The 25,909-nt window shown below is 40.4% G+C and overlaps 1 protein-coding gene across 6 annotated transcripts in view; it reads right to left on the bottom strand.

Moving 5' to 3' along the window:
- Positions 1–2,271: 2,271 nt before the first annotated feature.
- The window catches only part of DZIP3 (DAZ interacting zinc finger protein 3), a 116,063-nt gene continuing 92,425 nt past the window's right edge, over positions 2,272–25,909 (bottom strand). For 5 of the 6 annotated variants that reach the window (XM_027867046.1, XM_027867055.1, XM_027867062.1 and 2 more), the window contains 10 exons: positions 25,062–25,158; positions 23,792–23,895; positions 22,274–22,361; positions 20,817–20,918; positions 16,707–16,832; positions 15,572–15,711; positions 12,562–12,682; positions 11,624–11,767; positions 9,860–9,952; positions 2,272–5,594 (listed from right to left, as the gene is read on the bottom strand). In XM_027867046.1, the coding sequence (XP_027722847.1) occupies positions 5,484–5,594; positions 9,860–9,952; positions 11,624–11,767; positions 12,562–12,682; positions 15,572–15,711; positions 16,707–16,832; positions 20,817–20,918; positions 22,274–22,361; positions 23,792–23,895; positions 25,062–25,158 (1,126 nt within the window). In that variant the 3' untranslated portion in view covers positions 2,272–5,483. Of the gene's footprint in view, positions 5,595–9,859; positions 9,953–11,623; positions 11,768–12,561; positions 12,683–15,571; positions 15,712–16,706; positions 16,833–20,816; positions 20,919–22,273; positions 22,362–23,791; positions 23,896–25,061; positions 25,159–25,909 lie in introns of those variants that run through there. The other variant, XR_003569538.1, reaches the window with a different exon arrangement.

The raw sequence follows: 25,909 nt of genomic DNA, 5'->3' as shown, positions 1-25,909 counted from the left end.
CAGCAAATATTGTAACAAAGTGAGTCACACAAAGTTTATGGTTTCCCCATGCATATAAAAGTTATGTTTACGCCATACTGTAGTTCATTAAGTGTGTAATAGTATTATGTCTAAAAAAATGTATATACTTTAATTAAAAAATGCTTTATTGCTAAAAAAAAAATGCTAAACACCATTTGAGCCTTCAGCGAGTTGTAATCTTTCTGCTGGTGGAGGTTCTTGCCTTGATGCTGATGGCTGCTAACCAATCCGGTGGTGGTTGCTGAAAGATGGGGTGGCTGTGACATTTTTTTTAAATAAGACAACAATAAAGTTTGCCACATCGATTGACTTTCCTTTCACTTAAATGCTTAGAGGCCATCGCAGGGTCATTAATTGGCCTTATTTCAATGTTGTATCTCAGGGAACAGGGAGGCCTGAGGAGAGAGATGGGTGAAGGGCAGGTCAGTGAAACAGTCAGAGCATACACATTTATCAATTAAGTTTACCCTCTTATATGGCTGCATTTTGTGGCACCCCCAAATAATTACAATGGTAATGTCAAAGATCACTGATCAGGGATCACCATAACAGATATAATAATAATGTAAAAGTACAAAATATTGAATTAATAAAATGTGACACAGACTCATCGGGAGTACACACTATTGGAAAAATGGCGCCAACAGACTTGCTCAATAGAGGGTTGCATAATTGAAATTGAAATACTTTGAATTTGTTAAAAAAAACACACACACCAAAATTTGTTTACAAAGCACAATAAAGTGAAACAATAAAATGAGGTATGCCTGTAAGAAAGATTTCAGGGGGTTAGGCTTCCACAGCAGGATAAGAAATTCCAAGATCTTGTGACAGTCCCTCAACCAATCAGAAAGCACTCTAAAAGCAACTAGTTCTTAAGAAAGAGCCCTAGAGGCTAAACCGGTTGCAATTAGCCAGGTTCAAGGATGGGGCTTCAACTGGGCAAAGGCTTTTCTCCATTGTGCTTGCTTAATAAGCTTATTGAATATGAACTGACACACCCCAAGGGTGGAGATAGCCGCCATTTTTGAACACAGGACCCATGAGGTGAGCGGAGTTAACAGAACACGGACGAATATTCGATGTCTAGGCTGTCTAGGAAGGGTGTAACTCAGATGAACTAGACCAATAGGAGCCCTGATGGGTGCAGTATGGATCTTACTAACGGTTTAAAAGTTGATTCTACCATTGAACCAGTACCCACATGCTACTAAAGTGCTTTGTGCCCACTCCTCTCTTGAGAAGTGTAATAAACGATTCTTCACTCACTCCGAGCTTAGTTTCGTTTTTAACCAGAAGGCTTTATTTCTCTAAGGCCTTATTTCTAACATGCCTGTATTGTTCCCAGTAAGTCTTGGTGTCAAATGCCCTTCTCAGATGAGGTCCTAGTAGTTAAGAGGTCTAGGAGTTAACATCCGAGCCTCAGAAAAAGTCATGGTGAAGGCGAAATACCTCTGGTATCTGAGCTTCTAATCCTGGGTAAGTCACTAATGGCAACAAGCCTGGCACTTGGACATTTGATGGTTATGAAGGGTTAATGGGTTTTCTCATGTGATCTGATCAAGTAAGGCTGAAGAGGCAGCACATCCCACATGGCAATAAGGTCCAATGCAGCACTGATGGAGGGGCTGGAACACAGTTGCAGTGATTCGTGGCAGAGTAGTATTTAACTCCACAGCAGTACATTCCTAGGTGAAAGAGACCTAAACCCAGTTTTGCAGCAGAACTGGACCTAGTCCTGGGATGAACGTCACAAGCTAGTAAATAGTGGAGCATGAATTTGAATCCCAGTCTTAGGATCAACCTTAGGAATATTTCCTTAGAATATTCTAGCCCAAACCACTCATTTTGTAGGTTAGCAAACCAACCAGGGCCCAGAAGGCTGGGTTATTGAACAAAGCTACACATGTAGTAAATGACCAAGCCAGAGGTTGATTCCAGGTCCTCTGACTCCAGTATCAGTTCTCTTCTAATACCAAGTCCAATGCTCTTCCTACTCCACCACCTTGCTTCCTCCTACCCCCCTAACTCTGTTCACATCAGCAAAATGGGAAAAACTAGCACTTACAGGATTATTGATTCCCTCACTGGTGGTATTGTGAGGAAAGTGTTCAATAATAGTAGAAGCACTACAAAAATGTTAGCTATTGTTATTATTACTTTGTAAGACTGGTTGACTTAATTTCTTTTTGAAAAACTTTCTGGCTGCAAATACAATTATACCAGGGCTCTAAAAGAAAGACTCAGAAAGAGATTTAAAAGTTTAATGACACATTTAATCTAAAGCATACAGGGAAAATTGTTGACTTAAGGTCCATATGTTAAGTGAAACCAAGACCTTGACCATGGTCTGACAAACATTCATCACACAGAGGAACTGAATTCTTCTAATTCTGGAGCGGGTACAAAGGAACAGTACTTACATAACACCATCTTCACTTTAATAATAATAGAGTCTCAGTTACAATTGTTGCAGTTAACAATTATAACAGTTCTCAGCGTTAAGATCTGGGTGATAGCCCAGGCATTGATGTAAGAGTGCAACCATACAATACAAAAAATACATACAATCAGTAAGTTCTCCGGCTAGGGTCAAATGGGTGAAAATGGAGATTTTTTTAAGTACTTGGAGGAGACTCAGGTCTGCAAGTGAAGCCTATCAATTATTCAGCAATTCTCTATTTTGTGGATCAAGCCCTGCTTCCCTTAACTCTCCCCTCCTCTGTCTCATTCAATTGTCAGTACCTATTTGTGAAGATCCCATTTTCATGAAAGGCCCCGTTCTAGGTACTGCAGTTGATTAAGAAAATGGAAGAAAACATGCCTGCTGTTGTCACAGACCTGGACTGCAGCTAGAAATCCCAGCATCTAAAATGAATTTAGTTGGGGAGCAGAGTGGTACAGAGTTGGACCATTCCTAACTGTGGTTGAACAGAGGTCATGGGAGTTGAGGAAGTCAAGGAACTGGAAAGCTGTGATGTGGGGCAGGGAAAGCTATAAACCACATACTGAGCACACTGTAGAGGAGGGATGCTGACATAGAGTGACAAGCAGCAACGGCAACAACACCCCCCAACCTGGACAACATGAAGAGGAAGAGGAGCTAGGTCCCGCATGAGATGGCCAAGAGAGGATTCTGAAAGTGGCAGTGGAGAGCAAGAAATTTACCAATTCCTCCTGGCCCTGTGCAACAGGGAATACTGGAGAAGCCAACGTTGGAGAGGGTGCCGAGAGAGATGAGGTCTTCAGAAGGGACGGAATGTGAGAAGACTGGAATGAAAGAAGTAGTGAACAATAGTGGTTCTAAAGGACAGAGGAGAAGTGGGACTAGGGAGAGTTAGCGTTGTACTGGATAGGGGATGTTGGAGGGGGAAAGGATCTGAAAGAGGAGAAGAAAAGTGGCCCTAGCAGAGATAGCCCTATTTGAGTAGCCATGGAAGAAAAGAGAGGTATCTATCTCCTCCTACTTCAGTGTCCCCCACTCCCTCACCCGGAGGGCCCCAACCTCCATGGGGAACAAGTCAGTAGAGGATGACGACAAGGGGTGAGAAATTAGTCTCCCTACTCCAGCAGGAAGGAATGCACACCCCCAGGAAGGAAACAATGCCTGTCCCAGGGCTTGAACTTACAGTCTAGTAGTAGGCATAGGAAAAGTTTATAAATATAATACAAAGTAGGAGCACAATAATAAAATAATAAAAACATATTATGGAGGTTCATATATGGAAAAAATCCAACTGACTGGGAAGAGGGTCAGGGAAGGCTTCATGAAGGAATTGGCTTTAGAACTAGGACTTGAAGAATAGGAAAAATTTGGCAAGGTAGACACTGTGCCTGCTTGTAGGGTATTTCAGGTGAAGGGAATAAGGTGAGCAGAAGGATAAGGAGTGAGAAGCACAAGGAATGCTCAATGAACAGTGAGGGAGTCATCAGGTCTAGCCAAAAGCAGTTAGGAGGCAATGGCAGTAGTCCAAGCAAGGGACAACAGGGACATGAACTGGGAGGTGGCAGTGGCAACAGAAAGAGGGTGGGGTGAAGAGATATTGTGAATATAAAATCAATAGGACCTGGTAATTGATTACATGTGGGAAGAGAAAGAGGGAAGACGGAAGGCCGGGAAGACGGAAGGCCGGGAAGAATGGTGGACCCATTAATGGAAACATCAATCAGGAAAATGATTTCATTTGGGGATTAAAATGAGTTTTTGTTGTGGAGTTTGAAGAGCTAATGGGACAAGCTGATAACCAGATATCAGTTGTTAACAAAGAAATGGGGTCTAGGAGAAAGATGAGGGTCGGAGGAAGCCACAGATTTAAGTCATGCACATAGAAGTAATTTTTGCGAGAGTGGATTAGGTTAACCAGGGTGAGAGTATAGCAAGAGAAGGAGGTAAAGGGAAAAACCTGAAGGAACTCTCTCTGGGGGTGAGGAAGAGGAAGAGAAAAAGATCATTTTAATCTACAACTTTGTAGTATACTTTTATAATATTTTGTATTATAATTATCTGTGCTTGTGTCTTAACCTCCAATAAACTGTAAGCACTATGAAAGAAGGGACAGTCTCTTTTCTAAACCATTTTTTTAAGCTCTCCTAGAACCTGGCAAAACGTTTGCACCTGCACACAGCAGGTACAAAAAGAAAAATTGTTGAATGAAAGAGTTAACGAATAGATGGAGAAAGGTTGGAAAACTAGTGTCATGGAAACCAAATGAGGAAGGGGTTAGTGCATGGTGTCAAATGTTGCAGAAAGTTCAAAGATTATTGCAAAGGATTTGATAATAAGGAGAATATTGGTGGCCTTCAAGACAGCAGTGTCGGACACAGAAAGCAGGTTGCTAAGGCTTAAGGGTGATGAGCTGGTGGAACCTCTAAATATAGTCTTACTCCTTTTTATTTTGATTTTTGGTGCCAACTAATTTAAGAGTATCTTCCTCGGAAGACGAAAGCAAGGGGGAAAAACAAAAACTCAAACAATTAAATTATGCTTCTTGTTTATATGCTAATGACCTTAGAGATCAAGGCTAATGGAAGAGAGATTTTTTTGGATAATCTGTGGATTTCTTTCATTCACAGCTTGTGAATGTGCCCACTTCTTCATTGCTCAAGTTTATCTCTTGCACAAGTCTCTCTTCTCCATTTAAGCAGAAGATGGCTGTAACTGGAAGGAAAACAAAAGACAACAGGACTTGGAAAGGCTAGCACGTTATTAATTGTTGCACTTGGAGCAGAAAGGTATACCTATCGAGGAAAGGGAAAGTATAAAGATATCAATTTTTAAAATCACATTTTGTCTACATATTATGAAATACAGACTGCAAATTTTGAAGATTTATCACTTTGGTTAGCTAGTTCCTCTGTTATGGAACAGCTGTGTGCATTACTTCACACCACCTCAAATATCACACAATAAGGCAAAGCAGAATTCTGGAGTACAGAAGCTGATCTCATTTGACACCCTTGCATTAGATTTTGGGTATGTGTCGGCTGGGAAGACCAGGGAATTCTTCTGGCAGCACAACATAGAGTCTGCATGTAGGACATGTCCCCTGTTGTTTCAGCCATGGTTTAATGCACTATAGATGAAAAAGAAGACAAGTCAATCAGTGATATTCAAATACCTACTATACCAAAAGAAGCTGTTACCCTTTATACCAGTGTCTCCCAAGTCTATCTCCTCCTCTACTGCCATTAGCCCCACCTCACTCTGCAGCTATGCCCCTCTCTTAGTGATGATTTCTCAGGGGAAGAGAATGTAGCTGGCATCAGTGCCCCTACTTTCCCTTCTTAGGAAAATGTGTTTACAGTCACCAAGTTTCTACTTCTCCCCACCCCTAACTCCCAAGGTGATCTCAAGGCTGCAACATGCTATGTCTCTCAAATCCAGTTCCCATTCCTTTTTACCACTCTAATGGGGGCAGCTAGGTGGCGTAGCTGATAGAATACTGGACCTGGAATCAGGAAGACCCGACTCCAAATCCAACCTCAGACACTTCTTAGCCTTGTGACCTTGGGAAAATTACTTAACCTCTGTTTGCCTGTTTCCTCATCTGTAAAATGGGAATACAAATAACAGCACCTACTTTTCTAGAGTGTTGTGAGGATCAAATGAAATAATATTTGTAAAGTGTTTAGCACAGTGCCTGGTACATAGCAGGCTTTATATAAATGTTAGCTATCATTAGCTGTCATCATCATCATCCATCCATATTTATCATTTGGAAAACTCTTACATATACACCATCAAGACACAGGCACAAATAACTACCTAATACATATCTCCCTCAGGCTTTGTCCAAAAGATGCCTTGTATACTTGTATAAATGGAAAGAACTCAATACCTATCAACAAAAGGGGCTAATGTTTTAATTTAAAATCCCTTTCATGATGGATGTGCTTCAGGACTGGTTTTTTATTGGCAGCTGTGACAGGACAGGCAAATGGCTAAGAACCTTGTTTTCAGACTTCCTGCACATGAACTGGCTATTTGTCAAGTCATCCCAATGACTTACTGGCTATCCATCTTACCTTCGTCAACAGGAGACAGAGAAAGAAGTAACGAGTCATATGTCAGAGAAACGAGAGGAGGGGAATGGGAGGGACAAAGTGGAAAAAATAGGACCATTCACTCCATCCCTAAAAAGTAAACTGAATGAATGACTTATATTCTACTCACTAAGACAATGGCAACTAGAATACTAAGTTTGTATGAAATCTTATTTCCTAAGTTTTCAGTCTCTTTAAAAAATTCAAGTGCGGAAGAAAAAGTATCATTCTCAGTGATCTTTCAGGATTAGGCATGCTGTGTATCTCTCTTTATAGCAGTGCAGAGATGCAAAATGTAATTCCAGCCTGTATCGTATATCTTTGAAATAGTTTTCTACAGCTAAGGCTTGAATGAGCTGGCTATTGTTCACTTCCCTGTGAAACCTTCCTCATATAAGATTATCTTTTCCTGTGTCAAATTACATCTCTGCAACAGAAGACCCAGATCACAAATTGTATATCGATAGTGCTTGTACAGCAGCAAAGCCAAGAGTTTGATTAATCTATATAAATGCCAAGAATCCACAAAAGGCCTCCCTGCCTCACATTATTCTAACATCAAACACTCAGGTTCTTAACATCTTAAAAGGCAAATACAAGAAGCCTAGACAACACGCTTAGGTGCCTCCCGTGCTGTGTAACCGCAGGAGGCCATCATTAAGCTAGGGATGTGATCCTCCAGATAAAGAATGACACATAATATTTACAGCACACCAGTATGAAGCAGCCCCATAGTCCAACTTCTGCCGCTGGAATGCCTGCCTACTCTGACTCTTACTACTACAGCCTTCCTCACACAGTCTTAGTTCTTCTTCAGCATAAAGCATATGGGAATATGAACAGAATGGCTGACAGCTAGGGCCTGAGAATAAGGAAAAGGATGCCATCATCAGAAAGGTTCTGAGTAGTAGTAGTAATATGGCGCAGTACTATGCAGCCAATGGATAGAAGAGGCATACTAATGGATAATAAGGAATAATCAAAAGGATTGATGTGTGACCATAAGCAAGCCAGCTAAGCAATCTGAGGCCCAATTTCCTTATCCGAGGCAATAGTAGCCCAACCACCATATGGTGGTTGTGAGGATCAAATGAGATAATGTACATAAAGCACTTTGCAAAGCCTAACATTCGGCATAAATGTCTGCCACTATTATCTTTCTCCATCTACAAGATGATTTAGGAGAGCTGAATGCAAGTCTCTGGCCACCCATATTTTAGAAGCCAAGTAAAATCCAGCTTCCTGGTGATTTGACTAGTCTTGTTCAGGGATGATGTATGAAGGACAAGAGGAGGATGTAAGAGTCAGTGCTGTGCTCCAAATGAACACATGGGCATGTCTATCTGTGAAGGGACATGTCATCCTACTAAGAAGCACATCACCTCAGAGCTGGAAAGGCTCTCAAAGGTTATCTAATGCCCCCTCCTTAAAGTGAGAATCCTCTTTAGTTCATGCCTGACACGATTTTCTTGACTGCTCTTGATGACCCCCAGTGCATAACAACTGCTGTCTCCAGAAGCATTGCATTCCATTTTTTGACAACTCTAATTTTTGGAAGCTTTTTTATTTTTACATATGTATTACTGATAAATCTTCCCTCTCTTTCTTGTATCACTGCCACAACTTTTTTTTTCCTTGCAACAACTTAAAATTTGTCTCAGCACTTCTGAGGAGGTATTTATTGAAATCACCCTCATGGAAGTGATAGTGGAAGCCAGGGACACGGATGAGATCACAAAGAGAGAAGGTGTAGAGGGACAAGAGACAAGGGTCAGAGACCACCTTGAGGGATACTGTGATGGGTGAAATCTGAAATAACTGAGGAGCTTACAAGCATACCGATTTAATAAGAAATAAATACATACCAATTGAGTAACAAATTGGGACCAGGCCTCCCCGGCTTGGCATTGGACCCCAAATACAGGGGGAGACAGACTTTTAGGCATTTGAAGAAAACTATTAACAGGACATAATATAGGATACAAGATTAGGTAATCTAATCTATAATTAGAGGAAAAAATAAAGTCTTTCTGAGTTGGGAGGGGGATGAGTGAATTTCAAGAGTTGGGAGGGGAGAGAGCAAACAGGCAGACTTTTCCAGATGTGAAATAGGATGTCACTCAATTCCCACAACTCTCACTTTTAAGAAGGCAGAACACAAAGAGCAAGTGAAGGAGCCAGAGGGTCAGGGGAAGCACAAGACAGCCATGTCACGGAAGCCAAAGGATAAGAGAGTGCCAAGGAGGACAGGGTGGCCAACAGTAACAAATACCACAGAAAGGCCAATGAAAATACTGCAAAAAGGCCTTGTAAACAAAGAAGAGAAATCTCAAGAAGAGAAAAGCCTTGATTTATACCTTAAGTTTAGAGCTTTGGTCCACTGAAAGAACTGTAATCCCTGGTTAGTTGAAGAGATCTCTCACAATGCCTCTGCTAATATCTAGGTGTCCCAGCGGACAGAAATAAGGACTGAACCTATGATTTCAGGGGTGAAGGGTACCTTAACGCAGAAATCCCCCCAACCTTCTGCTACTACTACTGCAGTTACTACTAGCTAGTACTACCACCACCACCACCACCACCCGTACCTTTATTATACTACTCTAATGATGATTGTGATGACCACAATTAAGAGCGGGAACTATATCATTGTTCCTCTTTGAAACCACTGTGCCTTTCATATAGTTGGTACTTAAAAGGTTTGTTGAAATAAACTGGATGACAATTTTAAATGATGAATTACCTTTTAAAAGCATCCTTTAGGAATTGTGTTCCTTCTTCCTAGATTACATTTTAGTTTATGATTAACGTTTTGAAAATACATCCCTATGAATGGTTAAAGTTTCTTTTTATCATGAAGTGATACTTTATTTGTAATAATGCCACTGTAAAAAATACATCTATTTGCCAAGTTTAAAAAAAAAAAAAAGAAATCCCCTCTACCAACAAGATTTGCCCAGGGTCATTCAGCCAGTAAACGTTAGAAGTAGTACTTAAACTCTGATCTTTCTGGTTTGGAGACCTGCTCTCTTTACACACATACATACATTTATACAGAGATCTTTATGTGTACACATAAAAGTGTCTATGTGTGTGTGTACGTACACATATGCATGTATATGTACACACACACACCCATATATATATATATATATACTTTTTTCTGTGTGCATTTGGTTTCCCTTTTCTTTTCTTTTCTTTTCTAGAGATTTCCTTGAGGGACACAGCAAACTCGAGAGGTGATGGCAGCCTCCCAGACCCTGACACAGCCAACTGGAGAACTTGAGCGACTCACCTGAGAGTGAAATCTATGAGCACAAGCCAGCACAGAGAGGTTTTCTGAAGTGAGGCCATCATGGCAGATCACACAAGGCTCTTCTTCATCAGCCTATGAACGTGGGAGACAAATCAGCACCTCTGTCTTTGCTGGGCTGTACCGCCCTGCCCAACGTGTTCAGAACCAACGGCTCCACATACTGATCCCCTCTGTCTTCTCTGTGGACCTTGTTTCATCATACCTTCCTTATTTCCCACACACGTTTAACTTCTCCTTTTCTGCTGATCCTTTCTTTCCACTGGCCTAGGAACAAACTTAGATCTCTTCTACATAAAAATATCTTGTCCTGACCCTGCTACTCTCTTAGTTTCATTCTCTTCTCTTTCAAAGACAAACTTTTAGAAATAACATTCTACATTTTTTAGTACTCATTCTCCTTGATCGCTTGACTTGAAGACTGCTGACCGTTCCCTCTTTGTTATGCTTTTGTCCCTTAAGTTCCATGGCATATCACTATCAAGTTTCTCACCCAACCACTCTGACCATTCCTCTTCTGACTCTTTCACTGGCTCTTCATTTTCTGGAAACCTTGCCTGCTGGTGTCCCCCCAGATTGTGTCCTCGGACCTCATCTTTTCTCTCCCCAAATTCTTTTTCTCAAATTCCATGTCCATCACCCTTTCTTTAATGATCATTTCTATGAGGACAACTTCCAAATCTTATCTTCTGTTCCCAATCTTTATTTTATAAGTCAATCAAAAAATCAATCAACAACTATTTATTAATTATATACTGTGTCAGGCACAGTCCCATATTTATAATTGCTTGCTGAATTTCTCCACCTGGATGGCTCACCAGTACTTCAAATTCACGTATGTTAAACTTACCTCAACATTTTCCCTATCTGCTACCTTACCCATTTTTTGTTAAGCATACCAACACCCTCACATCACCCATTTTTGGAATAATCTTTGACTCTTTCCTCTGCCTCTCAAAATAACTGAGGCCCAGGCAAGTACAATCTCCCTCCGAGGTTCATGCCCCCTCCATGCACTCCTCACTCTGTTCCCACTGCTACTACTCCAGCGTTCAGGCTCTCAATGCCTCCCACCTGGCCAGTGTAACAGCCTCAAGAAAACCCTGTCTCTCCCCACTCCAAATTTTTCACATTGATGCCTCTGTAATCTTTCTTCTCCACTTCTTTGACTACATCACTCCTCTATTTAAAGAAGAAGAAAAAAAGCACCTTCTACCTACCAAGTAATATATAAACTCTTTATCTTGGAATTCAAGGCCTGGCATGACTTAACTCTATCTCACTTTTCCAGTTTTCTCTCACACTAAGTCTACATTCTGACTTAACTGGACTTGTCATCATCCCTCTTCCTCATGTTGCCTTCTCTTATTTCTCAAGCCTCTGCTCTTACCATCCTCTTCTTCCTCCCTTACCCTCTATCTCCCTGGATGCCATGCTTTAACTGGACTCTCTTCCTAGTGAAATCCCTCCCTTCCTTCAAAGTTCAAATCGGATTCTCAAAGTCTTAGCTTCTCCCCCTAGCTAAAAGTGATCCTTCTCACTTCACATTTCACGTGATACTTTATCTGATTGTCTTCTTTGCACTCATGGCATCCCACCTTGTTTTACAATTACTTCTATATAATCTTTAACCCTGCCTTTAGACTGTAAGACCTTTGAACTTAGGAGCAGTCTTATTTCATCTTTGTATTCCTAGTGCCCATAGTTGGTACTTTAATCAAAATCTGTGGAATCAAACTGAGTTACCAAATTTCTGGTCCCTTCCCATGCCACAGGGACCTGTGGGTTGAGGGTTCTCCAGGCAGAGCGTGGGGGTTGGTCAATGCTGGGTTTAGGCTGAGGATGGCTAGGAGGAATAGAATCAGCACTCTGTACTCTTTGTACTTGGTTCTGAAAATGAAAATATTATGATGAATATTCTATGTTTAAGGTCCTAAAACAGGCCTGTATAATATACAGCCCACTTGCCACTTGCAGCCCACCAAAGTGACCCGAAGGCGGTATGTTGTGCAGGCCTGCTCAAGAGTATTAGGCCTCTTAATCACTTCTTCTTAAAGGGCCAGTGGGCCCTTTTGGCTCCGTCTGAGAACAGCCTTGCGGCCTGAGGATGACCTGAGCCATAGTTAAATCCTGTACATTTCTTGCAGGCGGCTGGAAATCCTTGCACAGGCCACCAGGCTGAATGTTGTGCAGATCTGCCCTAAAACATTTGGAACTTCTAAGGTAGAATAAAATGATCCAATGGTATGCAAAAGGTAAAAAGAGAAAGTCTTTTCATTTTGGTCCGTAGATTCCTGATAAATCTGGCCACAAAACAAGGTGCTTTTTGCATTTTTAGTGACAACTCCCAAAGGACAGTGAAGAAAGGAGGAGAAAAAAATGGAAATTGCATCTATGTGTCCTATTCAAAATGAGTCTTCCCAGAAAACCAGCAATTTTCTTTTCCTTTAGAATAATGCAAATTTAACTGAAGGTGAGCTGGTTTGAGTTTTACCATGCCCAGTTGCCTGGATTTCTCCAAAAGGATCAGTGGATCAAGAATAATGGTAAACTTGCTGATTTTTTTTTAAACCATTAATGAATGGCCCAAAATTTCTAGAACAAATGGTTGATTTCCTGAGTTTCTGAAGTTGAGGTGATTATATCAGTCAATATTCTTGAAGGCTGCACCAGGAGTTTCTCACCTGGGATCTTTTAGGTTCAATCATTTGGGAAACTCTACGAACTATTTCATCAAATGTCAGCCCAGTCAAGGATCTACCATTGGCATCCTTCAGTTTTCGTAAAAGGTCTGTAAGCTCCTTCCTGAAAGAGATCAAATATAATGAGTTCCAGGAACTCGTCATCCCGTAAGCATGTGCACTCTAATCTTTTTTTTTTTTTTTTGCAATTGGGGTTAAGTGACTTGCCTAGGGTCACACAGCTAGTAAGTGTCAAGTGTTCAGTCTGAGGCCAGATTTGAACTCAGGTCCTCCTGACTTCAGGGCTGGTGCGCCAACTAGCTGCCCCCACTCTAATCTTGACATGAAAATATCTCACAGGCTTCATGTCCAGTATCCTTGTTCTAAAAAGTGACTATCACATAGTTCTACTTACAATCACTTGATACTCAGCCCTTAAGTGTCTCAACGCCCCTAGAGCTTAGATTGTGCTAATATGTCAAGTATTTCTTCCCCAACCAAAGAGACTTTAATGTCACAGAAAGGATGGCAAAAGGGCATCAATTATTTATGTGATAAATTTATGCTTCTCAACTTGTTTCTCCCTAGGGGCTGACATTTTCCTCCTTAATCCTGTTACTAGATCCTCAGCCTTCTCTGCAAGTACATAGTTTTCATCAGAAATACTCAAACATTCAAAAAGAGCTAAGGAACCTGATCAAAAGAAATCATAATTGTAAAGTGCTTAGCACAATGTCCAGCACATAAGCACTATATAAACGCTAAGTGGTGGTGGTGGTGGTAGTGGTAGTGGTAATGGTGGTGGTGGTGGTGGTGGTGGTAGTAGTAGTAAGTAGTAGTAGTAGTGGTAGTAGTATTTACAGCATCCCTTTAATGATCTTGCTCTCTCACATTTTCCAGTATCCTGTGACCCACAGCCTGCTCCAACATCTTAGCCAGATAAGACAAAGTATTTTTTTCCATATAACAGAGTACAATGTAAATATAATGGAGGAGAGTTGTAGAATGGAACTAACATTAGATCTGGGAGCCTAAAGACTTGGGTTCAAATCCTGGTTCTACCAATTATTAACCTGCGTAACTTTGGGCAAGATAGCTGAGTTCCATTTTTCTCCTACACAAACTATGGGGGTTGGATTAGATGACTTTGAAGGTTCCTATAAACTCTAAAATCCTACTAAAACAAATTTTGTTTTACTATTACTGCAATTAGAACTTTATATCAGGCCCTAGTGTTTTATTTTCACCATCAATTTTATTGCTGTGAATTTATTAGATCTTAATTCAAACCTGAAACATGGCACAATGTATATTGTGCTTTATAGGTATATAAAATACAGAACTTCATAAGAAGAGATTCTCAAAGACCAGGATTGTTTACATGTGTAGAGAAGTGGGGTTAGAGGATACTTCAGAGGCCTAGAGTGGAGGAGTTAGACGGCCCATCATTGCTGTGTCACAGCTAGGAAAGGTCCAATTGGGAATGTCATTATTTCTTGCACTCCACCATGTTCCCTGACACAGAAATTAATGCCACTAAATAACATTAAAAAGCAGCGAACTTAAAAGAAGCTATTATCTGTATAACAATCAATCAGGACATTTCAAGACAATTGCTACAGCCGGATGCCTAAAGATTAGATAAGTTTAGGTTCACCGGATCACATAATTAGAGGTAGAAGGAACTTTACTGGTCATCAAGTGCGAAATGATTAAATGATTTGACCAATTTCACACAGTTAATAAGTAGCAGGGAGCAAGATTTGAGCCGAGGGCTTCCTGATTCCAAGTCCAGTTCCCTATCCCCCATACCTTAATGCCTCTCAAAATAACTGAGGCCAAGACAAAGGAATCACTTCCCCAGACTCACACAGCTAGTAAGTATCTGAGGCAGGACATCATCCTAGGATTTAGAGCTGCAAGGGATCTTAGAGACTACCCAGTCCAACCTCTCATTTTACAGATCAGGAAACTGAGGCTGAGAGAGGTTCAATTTCTTGCTCAGGGTCACACAGCTACCATCTGAGATAGGATTTACATTCAAGCCCTCCTGCCTCCAGCACTCTCTCCACTCTATCAAGGATGTCTCATTAGTTAGATGTGTATTCCACAGCTGGTCATTTCAAAAGGGGCACAGCTAATCTAGGGCTGAGGTTTAGAATTAACACCTTACGAAGCAAAAAAACAAAATCAAGATTCCCAATTGTGATCATGATACTACTTGACATTGCAGAGTTTTCAGATTCGTACAGCAGCCCCGGGAATCAAGGGAGAGAGAGAGGACTTACTCGCCTGTTTTGTTTTGTTTTTTTAAGGCAATTGGGGCTAAGTGACTTGCCCAGGGTCACACAGCTAGTACGTGTCAAGTGTTTGGTCTGAGGCTGGATTTGAACTAAGGTCCTCCTGACTTAAGGGCCGGTGATCTATCTACTGCGCCACCTAGCTACCCCTCACCTGCTCTTTTAACAGATCAAGATCCTGAATTTCACAGCAGTGATTGGCTGAAGTCACTGGCTTCTTAGCGACACAGCCAGCCCAGGGCCCAGGGTTCTGTTCCTCCCACTAGGCCATGCCGTTTCTCTTCTACCAATTTCTTCTCAGAATCTTTCCTTCTCCCTCTAGCAGAAGCAGCTAGGTGGCATGGTGGAAAGTGCTGAATCTGGAGTCAGAAGACCTGAGTTCAAATCAGGCTTCAGACAGTTAATAGCTATGTAAGCCTGGGCAAATCACTTAACTTCTGTTTGCTCACCTAAGTTTCCTTGACTGTTTTAAAATCAGGAAAATAACAGCACCTACTTCCCAAGGTTATTGTGATGATTAAATGAGATAATATTTGTAAAGCTCTTAGTAAAGTGCCTGGCACATAGTAGACATTTAATAAATGCTTTTTTTCCCTTTCTTCCTTCTGAGAACCTGGTATGGCCAGATTTCTACAATAACAAAATAAACCTATTTTAAAATGTATCACCAAAGTAAACAGCTTCAGTAGTGCCTACCATTAAAGTAATACTACCTGCTATATTCTGGAAAGGCAGTTTTCAGCTTATCCATAATCCTCTCCCAGCTGATCTTGATGCGCTCATTTCCTATGACTGCCTCAGAAATTCCAGTTTCCAAAACAGACACTTGTAAAGGTTGGGCCATACCTGTCACCTAAAAGGGTTATAATGTCATTGTCACAGGGAAGCTTCTAATTCAACACAGCAAACACTACTTAAATGCTCAAATATCTATATATGGGTAAGACTCTATGCCAAGGGCTGGGAGTTCAAAGACAAACATAGTTCCTACCCTTAAAAATCTGACATTCTATTGGAGGTGGAGGGGAAGACAGAAGGCGCCACACGGACTTAAACATGAAGGAAATGAAGGGCTCTAAGGTGGAGAGGCAGACAGGAGAGAGCCTGTGCAAAGGGGAGGGGATGGGAGATGGGACACTGAGTTGGGGGGAGAGAAAATAGTGAGAAGTCAACTTAACATCAGAAAACATTCCCTAACAATTAGAGCTGTTCAAAAATAGAATGCAGTTCCTCAAACAGTAATGAATTCCCCATCCCTGGAGGGCTTCGATCAGAGGGGGGAAGTAGAGGAACTGTCAGGAAGTACTGTGCAATGACTTTCTGTCCAGGATCAGGACAGGTGGGACTAGAACAGGGGTTCTTAACCTGGAGTCTTCGGATAGATTTAAGCAGATTTATCAACTTGGAAAGGGAAAAAAATTACACCTTTATTTCAATATAGTTGGTTTCCTTTTTAATCCTATGTAATTTACTGTTTTGCATTTAAAAACATTATTTTGAGAAGGAGTCTATAAACTTTACCAGACCGCCAAAGGGCTCTATGACACAAGAAAAGGTTAAGAACTCCTGTACCCTATGATCTCTGAGATCCCTTCACATTCTGTGATTCTGTGATTGAATTTTTCAACTGTCTTTTGGAATTGTATGGGGTCACTGGGTAAAAATAACAAGTATTTTTGTGCTCTGGTGCAACCCTTGTATCTATTCCTCCATCTCCCAATAGTTGGGAGACTGAAACAGAAGGGGAAACAAAATTTGAGACCGAAAAAGACTACACTCTCAAGGATTTCCCCAAAGCTCACTCTGGCTATAAAAAAAGAAAATGTTTAAATAAATAATTGTATTTACCAAGGGTGGTCTAGCCTGGCTAGTAGAAGAACCAACTCCAGAGTATGACGAAGCAAGCTGAGGAGAATTGGGAATGGCTCTCAAGGAATTTTCTTTCACGATTTGCTTTCCCAAGAAATGCTGCATCTGTAATGAGAGAGTGAGTGACAGAGTGTGTGTGGGGGGGGGGGGGGGCTATGTGGAGAATATCTGGAACTGAATCATGCACAATACTGGAAATATAATCTAAGCGCTTAAGTGCATAAGTAACATAAAAACGCAGAGAGATTCAATTCAATAACTGGTTAAGTACCTATTATACACTAAAAGTAGGCACTACGCTAAGAGTTTGAGAATACCAAGACATCTATAAAACTGTGTGTGGCTGTGTGTGTTGGGACTTGGACTAAACAATTTCTAAGATCCCTTCAGCTCTAATATTCTTTCTATGAAAAGGAAACTGATCGAATTATCACATGTCCATGCTGAATACAAATACTGATACTTTGTCATTGCATCTTAATTCCCCTAAGCATTTGTAGAATCACAGAATTTTAGAGCTGGAAGAGACCTCAGAGACAGTCTGGTTCAACTCCTTCCTCGCATAGCTGAATGCCAGGCCTATGACAAGGCACCCATTTCTTTCCTGTGTATTAGGGAGAGGTCACAAACATAGGCTAGGACCCCCAATACATGCTGATGTGTTGACCTTTAAAGGTTGGAATGGGAGGGGAATGAAAGCCTGCCTGCAGTGACTTCGAATGCAGAATGCTCACTGGTTTCACTGGTCTTCCCAGAGGATACAAAGTGACTTCCTTTGTCAGCACTTGCTGGTTTGAGGCCTTTAGATAGGCCATACTGTAGAGGACAAAGAAGGAGCCTAAAAAAGGAAGCAGAACACTTTGACTTTCAGGGTGTAGGGGTCTAGGTGGCTGTTAGAGAGAATTCCAGTGCCACATGAAGTTGCACTAGATGACTAAGGAATTGTTATCCTTAAAGGACCCCTAAATATTGAACAGATAATGTATAGGGGGAAAAAAAACACAATGAAATTAGGCAACCCTTAGGCAACACATCTAGTTGATAACTGGGCTAGAATTACCCCTATAAATTACAGACTTCCCAGGTACACTGCTGTCTGCAATCTGGGCATTATTCATTATTCCTCAATTTGCAGCAAAAACAAAACAAACCCTTGTAATGTTGTATACAGGATAGAAATGCGTGGGCAGACTTGTGTTTTTAGTGTAGGGAACTCCTTTTGTGGAACCTCCCTCCACCAGTGCAGATTAGCATAGGATCTTAAAAACTGCCTACAAGTCTGGTAAGTGAAGCAGCTTATCCCCTACTCACACAGTTACTATATGTATGGCATTAGTCAGAGGCAGGCATCAAACTCTGGTCTTCTGGGTTCCAAAGTGCACCCTCTATCCATGACACCACACTGCCTCTCCGTAATAGCAATAACCCTTTATATTTTCATGGTACTTCGTAGTTTACAAAGGATTTTCCACAGAAATTAATTCATATTATCTTTACATAGCTCTGCAAAGTAGATACAGCCGGTATCATTTTCATTACTTTACAGATAAGACACATTTTCATTATTTTACAGAAAAGAAACTAAGTGTCTTGCCTTCGTAGTTCACACAGCATATTTGTAACAAGGCCAGAACTTGAACCAAAACCTTCCAACTCCAGGTTCCTTTCTCCTTCTACTCTACCCTTCTCCTTTCCTAGCACTGGCATTGATCTGTGCCATAAGGCAGAGCAGTTAATTAGCAAGAACATTCTGAAAGCTCAAAGGAAGCATACAGTGTCCCCTCTCAGATAACCGGCCAAAAAAGATGTGTTAAGGGTTCTCATATTGCACTTGGCTTTGCTGAGCCATTTTAGTTTTTTTTTTCCTTATTCTCCTTAGTTTGGTTTCGTTTGGTATGTTTTTGCAATAATCTGACCAGAGTTAGAAAGTTTTCTTGAACTGGCTGCAGTAAAAAGTTTATCTACATGACTGTGGAATAATCACTGGCCCCAGGTCCTTGGGATCATGCTGGCCTGGTACCAAGAAACTCTAGGAGTTATTTTAAACTAGGGAGACTCTGGAATCAGACTGAATTGGACCTGAAGGTGTCTCCTCTTGACCACCTTGAAACCAGACAGAGTAGGATGCTGAAATATTTAAGTATCCTTGGGGCTACAAGTTACCAGGTAGTCCACTCTAATGTTCAGCATCTGGCTGTCTTCTGTGACCCTAAGGCCACTTTAATACAGTGGCATGGGAGGGGTAGCTAGGTGGCACAGTGGATAGAGCACCAGCCCTAGATTCAGGAAGACCTGAGTTCAAATCCAGTCTCAGACACATAACATTTACTTGCTGTGTGATCCTGGACAAGTCACCTAACCCCATTGCCTAGCAAAAACAAACAAAAAAACAAAACAAAACAAAAAAAAAAAAACAGTGTCATGGGAGAAGGTTCAGACAGTACTGAGGGGCAGAAGGCTTAAATACCTCAGTAGTTTTGGGACCTATCTCACTTCAAGTACAGAATTCTTGGTGAGTTTGCACAGTCATATCAGAATGGCTATAATATTCAAACCTAGGATAATGCTGATAGCCTCACAATGTACACACAAAAGAAGATCTGAGTTTACTACAATTCTAAACAAGCCAGAGGGCTTGTATCAGACTCTCTTGGGGTTCTTTCCAACTCTAGATTCTGTGATTTCAGCATAGATTCCAGTTTATCTCTAACATGAAGTCTGCTTCCAGACAAGTCACTCTAATTGCTGTAGTCTCTCTGTCTAAAAGAATGGAGAAAATACTTGCAGGGTTCTCCTGGAGTAGAATGGACATGTTCCACAAATATCTCTCTTCAACACCCACATTCCTAGTCTGCCAATGTGCCTGCAATTCTAAATATAAATTTCATTCCTTTAAGGACGTTCTAGAAACATGTAAATTTGATTCAGTTAAGAAATCATGCAACCAGGAAAGCTAACCCACAAGCTAATTTCAACATTAGCAAGGAGGGAGGCTCATGAGTAAGTCTTCAAGGGCTTTGCAGCATTGTGGCAAGTCCCACCTAACTATGAATGCTGTCTGGGGACCCAGCTTTGCTAAGTTTAGATAGGCTGGTCACCAGCTTGGCCACAGGAAGATGGCTTGTTTGACCATGGCAACTCTGCAAGGCCATTTTCTATGTTGTAGAGGACTTGCAAAAAGCACTGGTGGAGGGATGACCCACATCAGTTAAATCGTGATGTAGTAAAGTAATATTAAGAAGTGAAAAAAAATTAGTAAGGACTTTAATTTAATTGACACTATCACTTAACAGAGGGTAAAGTTATAATGGCAAGTGGCAAAAGGATGGGTAAGTCTTGATTAGAGTAGTGGTGGTGGTACAGAGTTAAGAATATAGATAAGAATTAATAAAGTCTGGAATATAAGCTAATATCCAACCTAGTATTGGTAAGGCATTGAAGTGGGAAATGTTTGGTAACTAAGAAACACAAAGGATCTAGGTGGGCCTATTATCTTATTAAGCATCTCTTAAAGGTAGTATATAAACAAAGTTGATGAGGATGAGTGAATGAATATATGAAAAAAGGGTTGATTAAGAGCCTACTATATGCCAGCCACTGTGACAGGTGCCTGGGTTATATAAATCCAAAGCTGAGACAGTCTCTACCTTTAAGGAGCCCATACTCTAATGGGGGAAACATCACATACAGGGCAGAGATGGCCAGGGAAGGAAGTTTTGCTCTGGGGAATCTCAGGGATTGAGTGGAGCCAAAGGGAAATCAATTTGTCAGTCCTTTCTAGTAGCAACAATCTGACTATAATTCCAAGAACAAGAGGTAGAAAGCTGGATGACAGGGGGCAACAGCAGAATCTTGAGATTCTCTAAAAGATGAAGATATCTTAGACAGATATCACAATCTAATGCATTATGATAATTTAGTAGCATAGGCTTACTTACTTGAAAGATAGAGACTCTTTACCACACCCTAATGTGTATGAGTATAATTCTTATTATTCACAGCATAGCCATATATATTGCAAATTCCACATTTTATAACATTACTGTTTATCAAGATGAAGGTGACATTTAAAAATCCAGTATTTTTTACCAATATATCAGGACTGGGTGGTGGTGGAGGAATCTGTAATGGAGGCAAGCAATTCAGAGGATAACCATTCTTCACCAGAGCAATATGTTCATTGTATTGTGTCTAGTGGAAGAAGAAAAGCATAGTTCAGAACATTAGTCTATTATGAACAAACAGGATTTCAAATTAATTTTGATTCAGTTTGCATTCTTAAATGTAGCGTAAGACTATAAATACTATATAGGTTGTGATAGTCTATTTAAGAAACTGATTTCTGAAAGTAAATTTAACTAATTGTTAGTGCAGGAAAAAAGATTTAATATTAATTGAAATATTTTTACTAATACCATGCCCAATCCATAGCTCTCACCCTCTCTCTCTACTCCCAGGTATTCATAAGTCATGAGTTCTTAGACATGACCCCCACACCTGAAGTTTAGTATATTTTTGACTTGGTGATCTTTCCAGTATCTCTGTATACTCTGTATCATTCCTCATGTAGTGGGGAAAACGTGGTCACTTATAGGAAAACATCGCATTACTGCTTCTGTCCCCTTTGACAACTCATAATAATTTATATTTATATAGCACATTTGGATTTACAAAGAACTTACAAGAAAAATTCACAGTAGGAAAAAGCAAAACAGTAAAGAAAACCACCTTTCTATTTGTGAACCTGAAAGATATCAAGTTTGGAGAACAACTGAGGCAGCCTTGCTTTGTTTGGTACTTTGCATTATCTTAAATGACAATGTTATCCATTCCCAGGATGGAGTGGGGTTGCCAGATCACAGATGTGAGAGGGGTTAGAGGAAGGTACAACATGGGAAAAATGGACAAATTTCTAGCTCTTCCTAAATCAGTTCTTCAAAAAAAATAATAAAGTTGTACTATGAAGTATTATAGATTTCTAGATGAGATGCATCTACCTTTTCATGAAAACACCAAAATATATTTCAATCACCCATGCCACAGTTTTTCCCCACTACCATTTTTCATCAATTTTCATTGATGAAAAGTTTCCCAAGAATTTTGCAAAACAAGAATGGAATGACTTAGATCTGGAAACTAATAAGCTTATTACTTGCTTTCACTTTATTCTCCCCCCCCATTCATAACAATAATAAAAACCAAGTCAGCTGTTTACTTCTGCTTTATTATTTCAGAGTTAGATTTTAAATTTTAAGAAACTAGATGTAAAAGCACAGCACGTTATTCCATACTTTCCCAAAAGTTAAGGGAAAAAAATGACAATTTAAGAAAATCTGCATGTGTGTATAGCATCACTTCCATAGATCAATTCCAAGTTCCAAAAAAAAAAAACCCTCACTTATTCATTAAATTAAATATAAATATAATTTAATAAACACAATGCACAATATCACTTGTATACATCCAATCACTACTTCTGAAGGAACCAAGTCTTCTTTTAAGATCATCGTATATGATTTAGACAGTTTTCTCGAAAATGTCCTTACCCTGCTGAATGCAATTTTGTTCCTGACATCTGCCACAATGGTATCCCAACTTTCTACAGCTGCTTTTAGCTGAAGTGATTCTGGATGGCTGGTATAGAAAAAGAGTGACATACGATAAACCTCCCTCACTTCACATACCATTTAAGTTTCTATAAAACTCTCTATAGGTTCTTAGGTGAAAATATGACTATATAAGTCTGAGGCATTATACAATAATATGCAAGTGAGAACGCAAGGCACGTTGTACAGCCTGTCAATGTTTTTACACACTGTACTTTTAAATACTTCATCCTAAGCTCACAGGTTAAGTGGCCCACAGCAGGAAAATGCAAACCAGCACTGAAAACAACCAGTCAAAAAACCCTTTTCAGGTGGACTGAAAGTTACTCAGAAAGGGGTTTTTTTATACTTTAAGAATAAAAATATAGTGTCTTTTACCCAGCAAAACTAACCTGCTTCCAGAGAACCAAGGTGTTTTGTTTTAATTCAGAGGAAGAATTTATTTAGGGCAAGTTAGTCTAGATACTTTTCCACCCAATATGCTACCAAAATGGTGGAGGGGAAGGGAGGGAAGGAATAGTCTGCCACAGAGTAAAACACCCTTACTAAACAGTGAATGAACGGATTCTGAGGCACTGACTGATGGATGATATGAGTAACAGGTAAAGAGTTGACTTCCAGTGTATAGCTCAGGCCTCACAAGTATTAAAGCAGGAGGTGATTCAATTCTATCACTTCCCCTTACAGATGTAAATGCAGTCTTAGCATCTGTGATCACCTGAGGAGAGCTCTCTTCTCATCTTTCAAAAGGCTCCATGGGATTAGTTAGATAATAATCCTCCTTCAGTACCACCTAGCTCCCAGGAGGCAGGGAAGGAGCCTGGGTAACTCTTTGAGGTTTAAGTCATTAATAAGAGCATCCATTTAATGAAAATCTGCAAGGTCTCAATTTCAAAAGTGTTTTTTCTTTCTATCCTGTCTCAGCTTTAGGGATTCCCCTTGAAGGGGAGGAAACTATTCCCTAGCCACTGAGGATGAAACTATCACCTACAGCAAATATAACCTTAGGTATTAGTGTTATCCTCTAAATGATAAGAAGGGGGAGAGAAGGCTTTCAAGCACAGGCCTTAAAAGTAAGAATCTTTAGAGAAAGTTTTACAATTAGCATGCATCCTATGCCGTGTAGTTGGCATGCACATACAGTACCTCTATCGCAAGGTCTTGATTTATTTCACTATGGGGAAAGGGAGAAGTCTCCTGGTCCTCCTAAGTGAGTCCCTGCTGTTTCTGTCTATACTTGTATTTCTTGGCTCTCAGCTATTACTGCACACCAGCAGACTTCTCAACGCTCCAACAGAGACATTAGAATACAGACATGAAAGTGATTAAATAATTTGCTGGCAAAAATTACTTCCTCACTCCAATCTCATCTACGTAAAAATATATATATTAGACCTTGCGCTCATTTTTTGAACATTGTCTGAAGTCAAGATACCTTGAAGGGAAGAAAAGGGTTACCTCGATGCCACGGTGGTTGCACGGATAAGCTGAAGCAGGCACTCCCTCTCAGTCTGTTCCAGCTGACGAAGACCAAAATCTCTTCGGCTCTGCAGGAACCACACCTACAATTTTTGACATTCAAAGAAGAGAATCTGAAGACAGCCTTTCAAAATCTAGCACGTCATATACAATTCACCTGGAGTGCAGTTTTAGTGATTTCTCTATCTTTGCTTCTAATACTCAAATATCCCAACTCTAAAACATGATGCAAACCTTGGTTTCCTGTCCATCATGCACACCTGACAGAGACTCCATGAAGGAGTTTATAGAATACAGTTAATACCACGCAGTTCTCTGATGATTACAATTTTACTGAATATCGAGTTTGGTAGAGACAACCGGGCATAGTGGACAGAGTGGGCTTCAAGGTCAGGAAGATCCCAAAGCTCAAGTCCTGCTTCTGATAAACACAGTAAATATTGGTGCAGTCATGAGCAACAGGAATTAGATCTGTCCCGTTTGGCCCCAGAAATCAGAAACAAGAGTAATACAGGTAGATGTTGCAAACTTAGTTTGAGGTCAGGGAAAAAGTATTCCCTAACAGAGATGTCCAAAAGGAAAATGGGATGCCTTGGGAGGTGGCAAGTAACTCTTACTGGAGTTCTTCAAGCAGAGGACTCATTGGGCATGTTGTAACGGAAAATACCTTTTTTGACTAAGAGCTGGACTAGACAGCTCTTAACATGCTCTCTAGTTCTGAGGTTCCGTGACATGTTTCCATTAAGAGAACTCTTTTCTAGTGCTATTATTAATGGCCCCTCTGCAAGACCAAGCTACCCTGCGCCTTGCTCATTTGGGCCTGAAATGTAAACCTCACTCTGGAAGATGGAGCAGCTGCAAGCTAACATCCCTGGAGGCTTTGTCCAGTTGCCTGATGTGGAAACGCTCCCAGTTTGTATCTGTAGTCTTACATGTTGCATTACAGCAAGGATCAAGTGATGGCAGAGAAATAACTTGGTTTAATTTGAAAAACATTTATGAAGAGCATCAGTCCTGGGGGTTTTTGCTTTATTTTTTGAGAAATGGCAGGTCCTCAACAGCATTTACTAAAAGGACAAAGAGCCTGCAAATTACCCATACCCATGAGCTAAAGCTATGGTCCCCAAGTGTTTTTTTTCGGTATTGTATTAAGGGCAGGACGTCCATTATTAAACTCACTAGTGTGGCAATAAGCAAAGCTCAGTTAAGACCTCTTTATTTCCTTTGCTTTTTTTTTTTTTTTTTTTACCTCTGCTGTTATAGCTCTATTGGTTTCTCCATTCAGCTTGCTCAAGCACTTTTTAGCTTTGGCTTCCAGCTTATTCTTCTCCCTTTCCCATTGAGATCTAAAATGTGAAAACACTAAAGAGTTAATGAGATGACCACAAGGAGTTTTCAGCATTGTTACTTCATTAGAGACAGAGGCGCAGACTGCACGCTGATCATGGGATGGCCTCACATAGTTCCGTGAAGGCAGTGGTTCTGTCCTCCACCTCCACCCTGGTAGAACAGCAGCAATGCCTAGCATTGGATTTGGGTACTCCCTGTCAGGATCTTGGTAACTGTTTTGAAATAGCTTAATATCTTACTGAATTTCATAGGCTGTTTCTCCAGAAAGCAAATGACCTCCCACAAAACCTGATTTCTAAAAGTATTTCCATCTCAATGACAGGATCAACAAAAGATTACCCCTCTTCTCAATTCCTTTACCTTAAAAGCCTATATTGATTACTTCAGTGATGTTATTTAGGCTCTTGTGTGTATGTCTGTGTGTGTGTGTACATGCACACACATGCATGTGTGCTAGAAGGAACTCAGTGACACTGAATACCAGTCAGTTTAACTCATTCCATTGTACTTTTGCAGAGAAAACCCAGCATTCCTTACACAGCAAACCAAGAATGTCCCTAATGAAGACCGCAAGTGAAAATGCTATCATTTTCTCTCCTTTGTCTTAAGATGAACCATTACTGCATATGATGGTCAAGAATCTGCTACAATCAAATGAGCTCAATTTATCTTCTCTCTCTAGTTCTTCTTTATAAAGGGAGACTGGAATAGTTAATGTACGTATCATACAGTACAAACACTTTATAT

Source organism: Vombatus ursinus, unplaced genomic scaffold (genome assembly GCF_900497805.2).
Source record: "Vombatus ursinus unplaced genomic scaffold, bare-nosed wombat genome assembly UNPS02001419.1, whole genome shotgun sequence".
Lineage (NCBI taxonomy): Eukaryota > Metazoa > Chordata > Mammalia > Diprotodontia > Vombatidae > Vombatus > Vombatus ursinus.
This window is presented reverse-complemented; position numbering and strand designations above follow the sequence as displayed.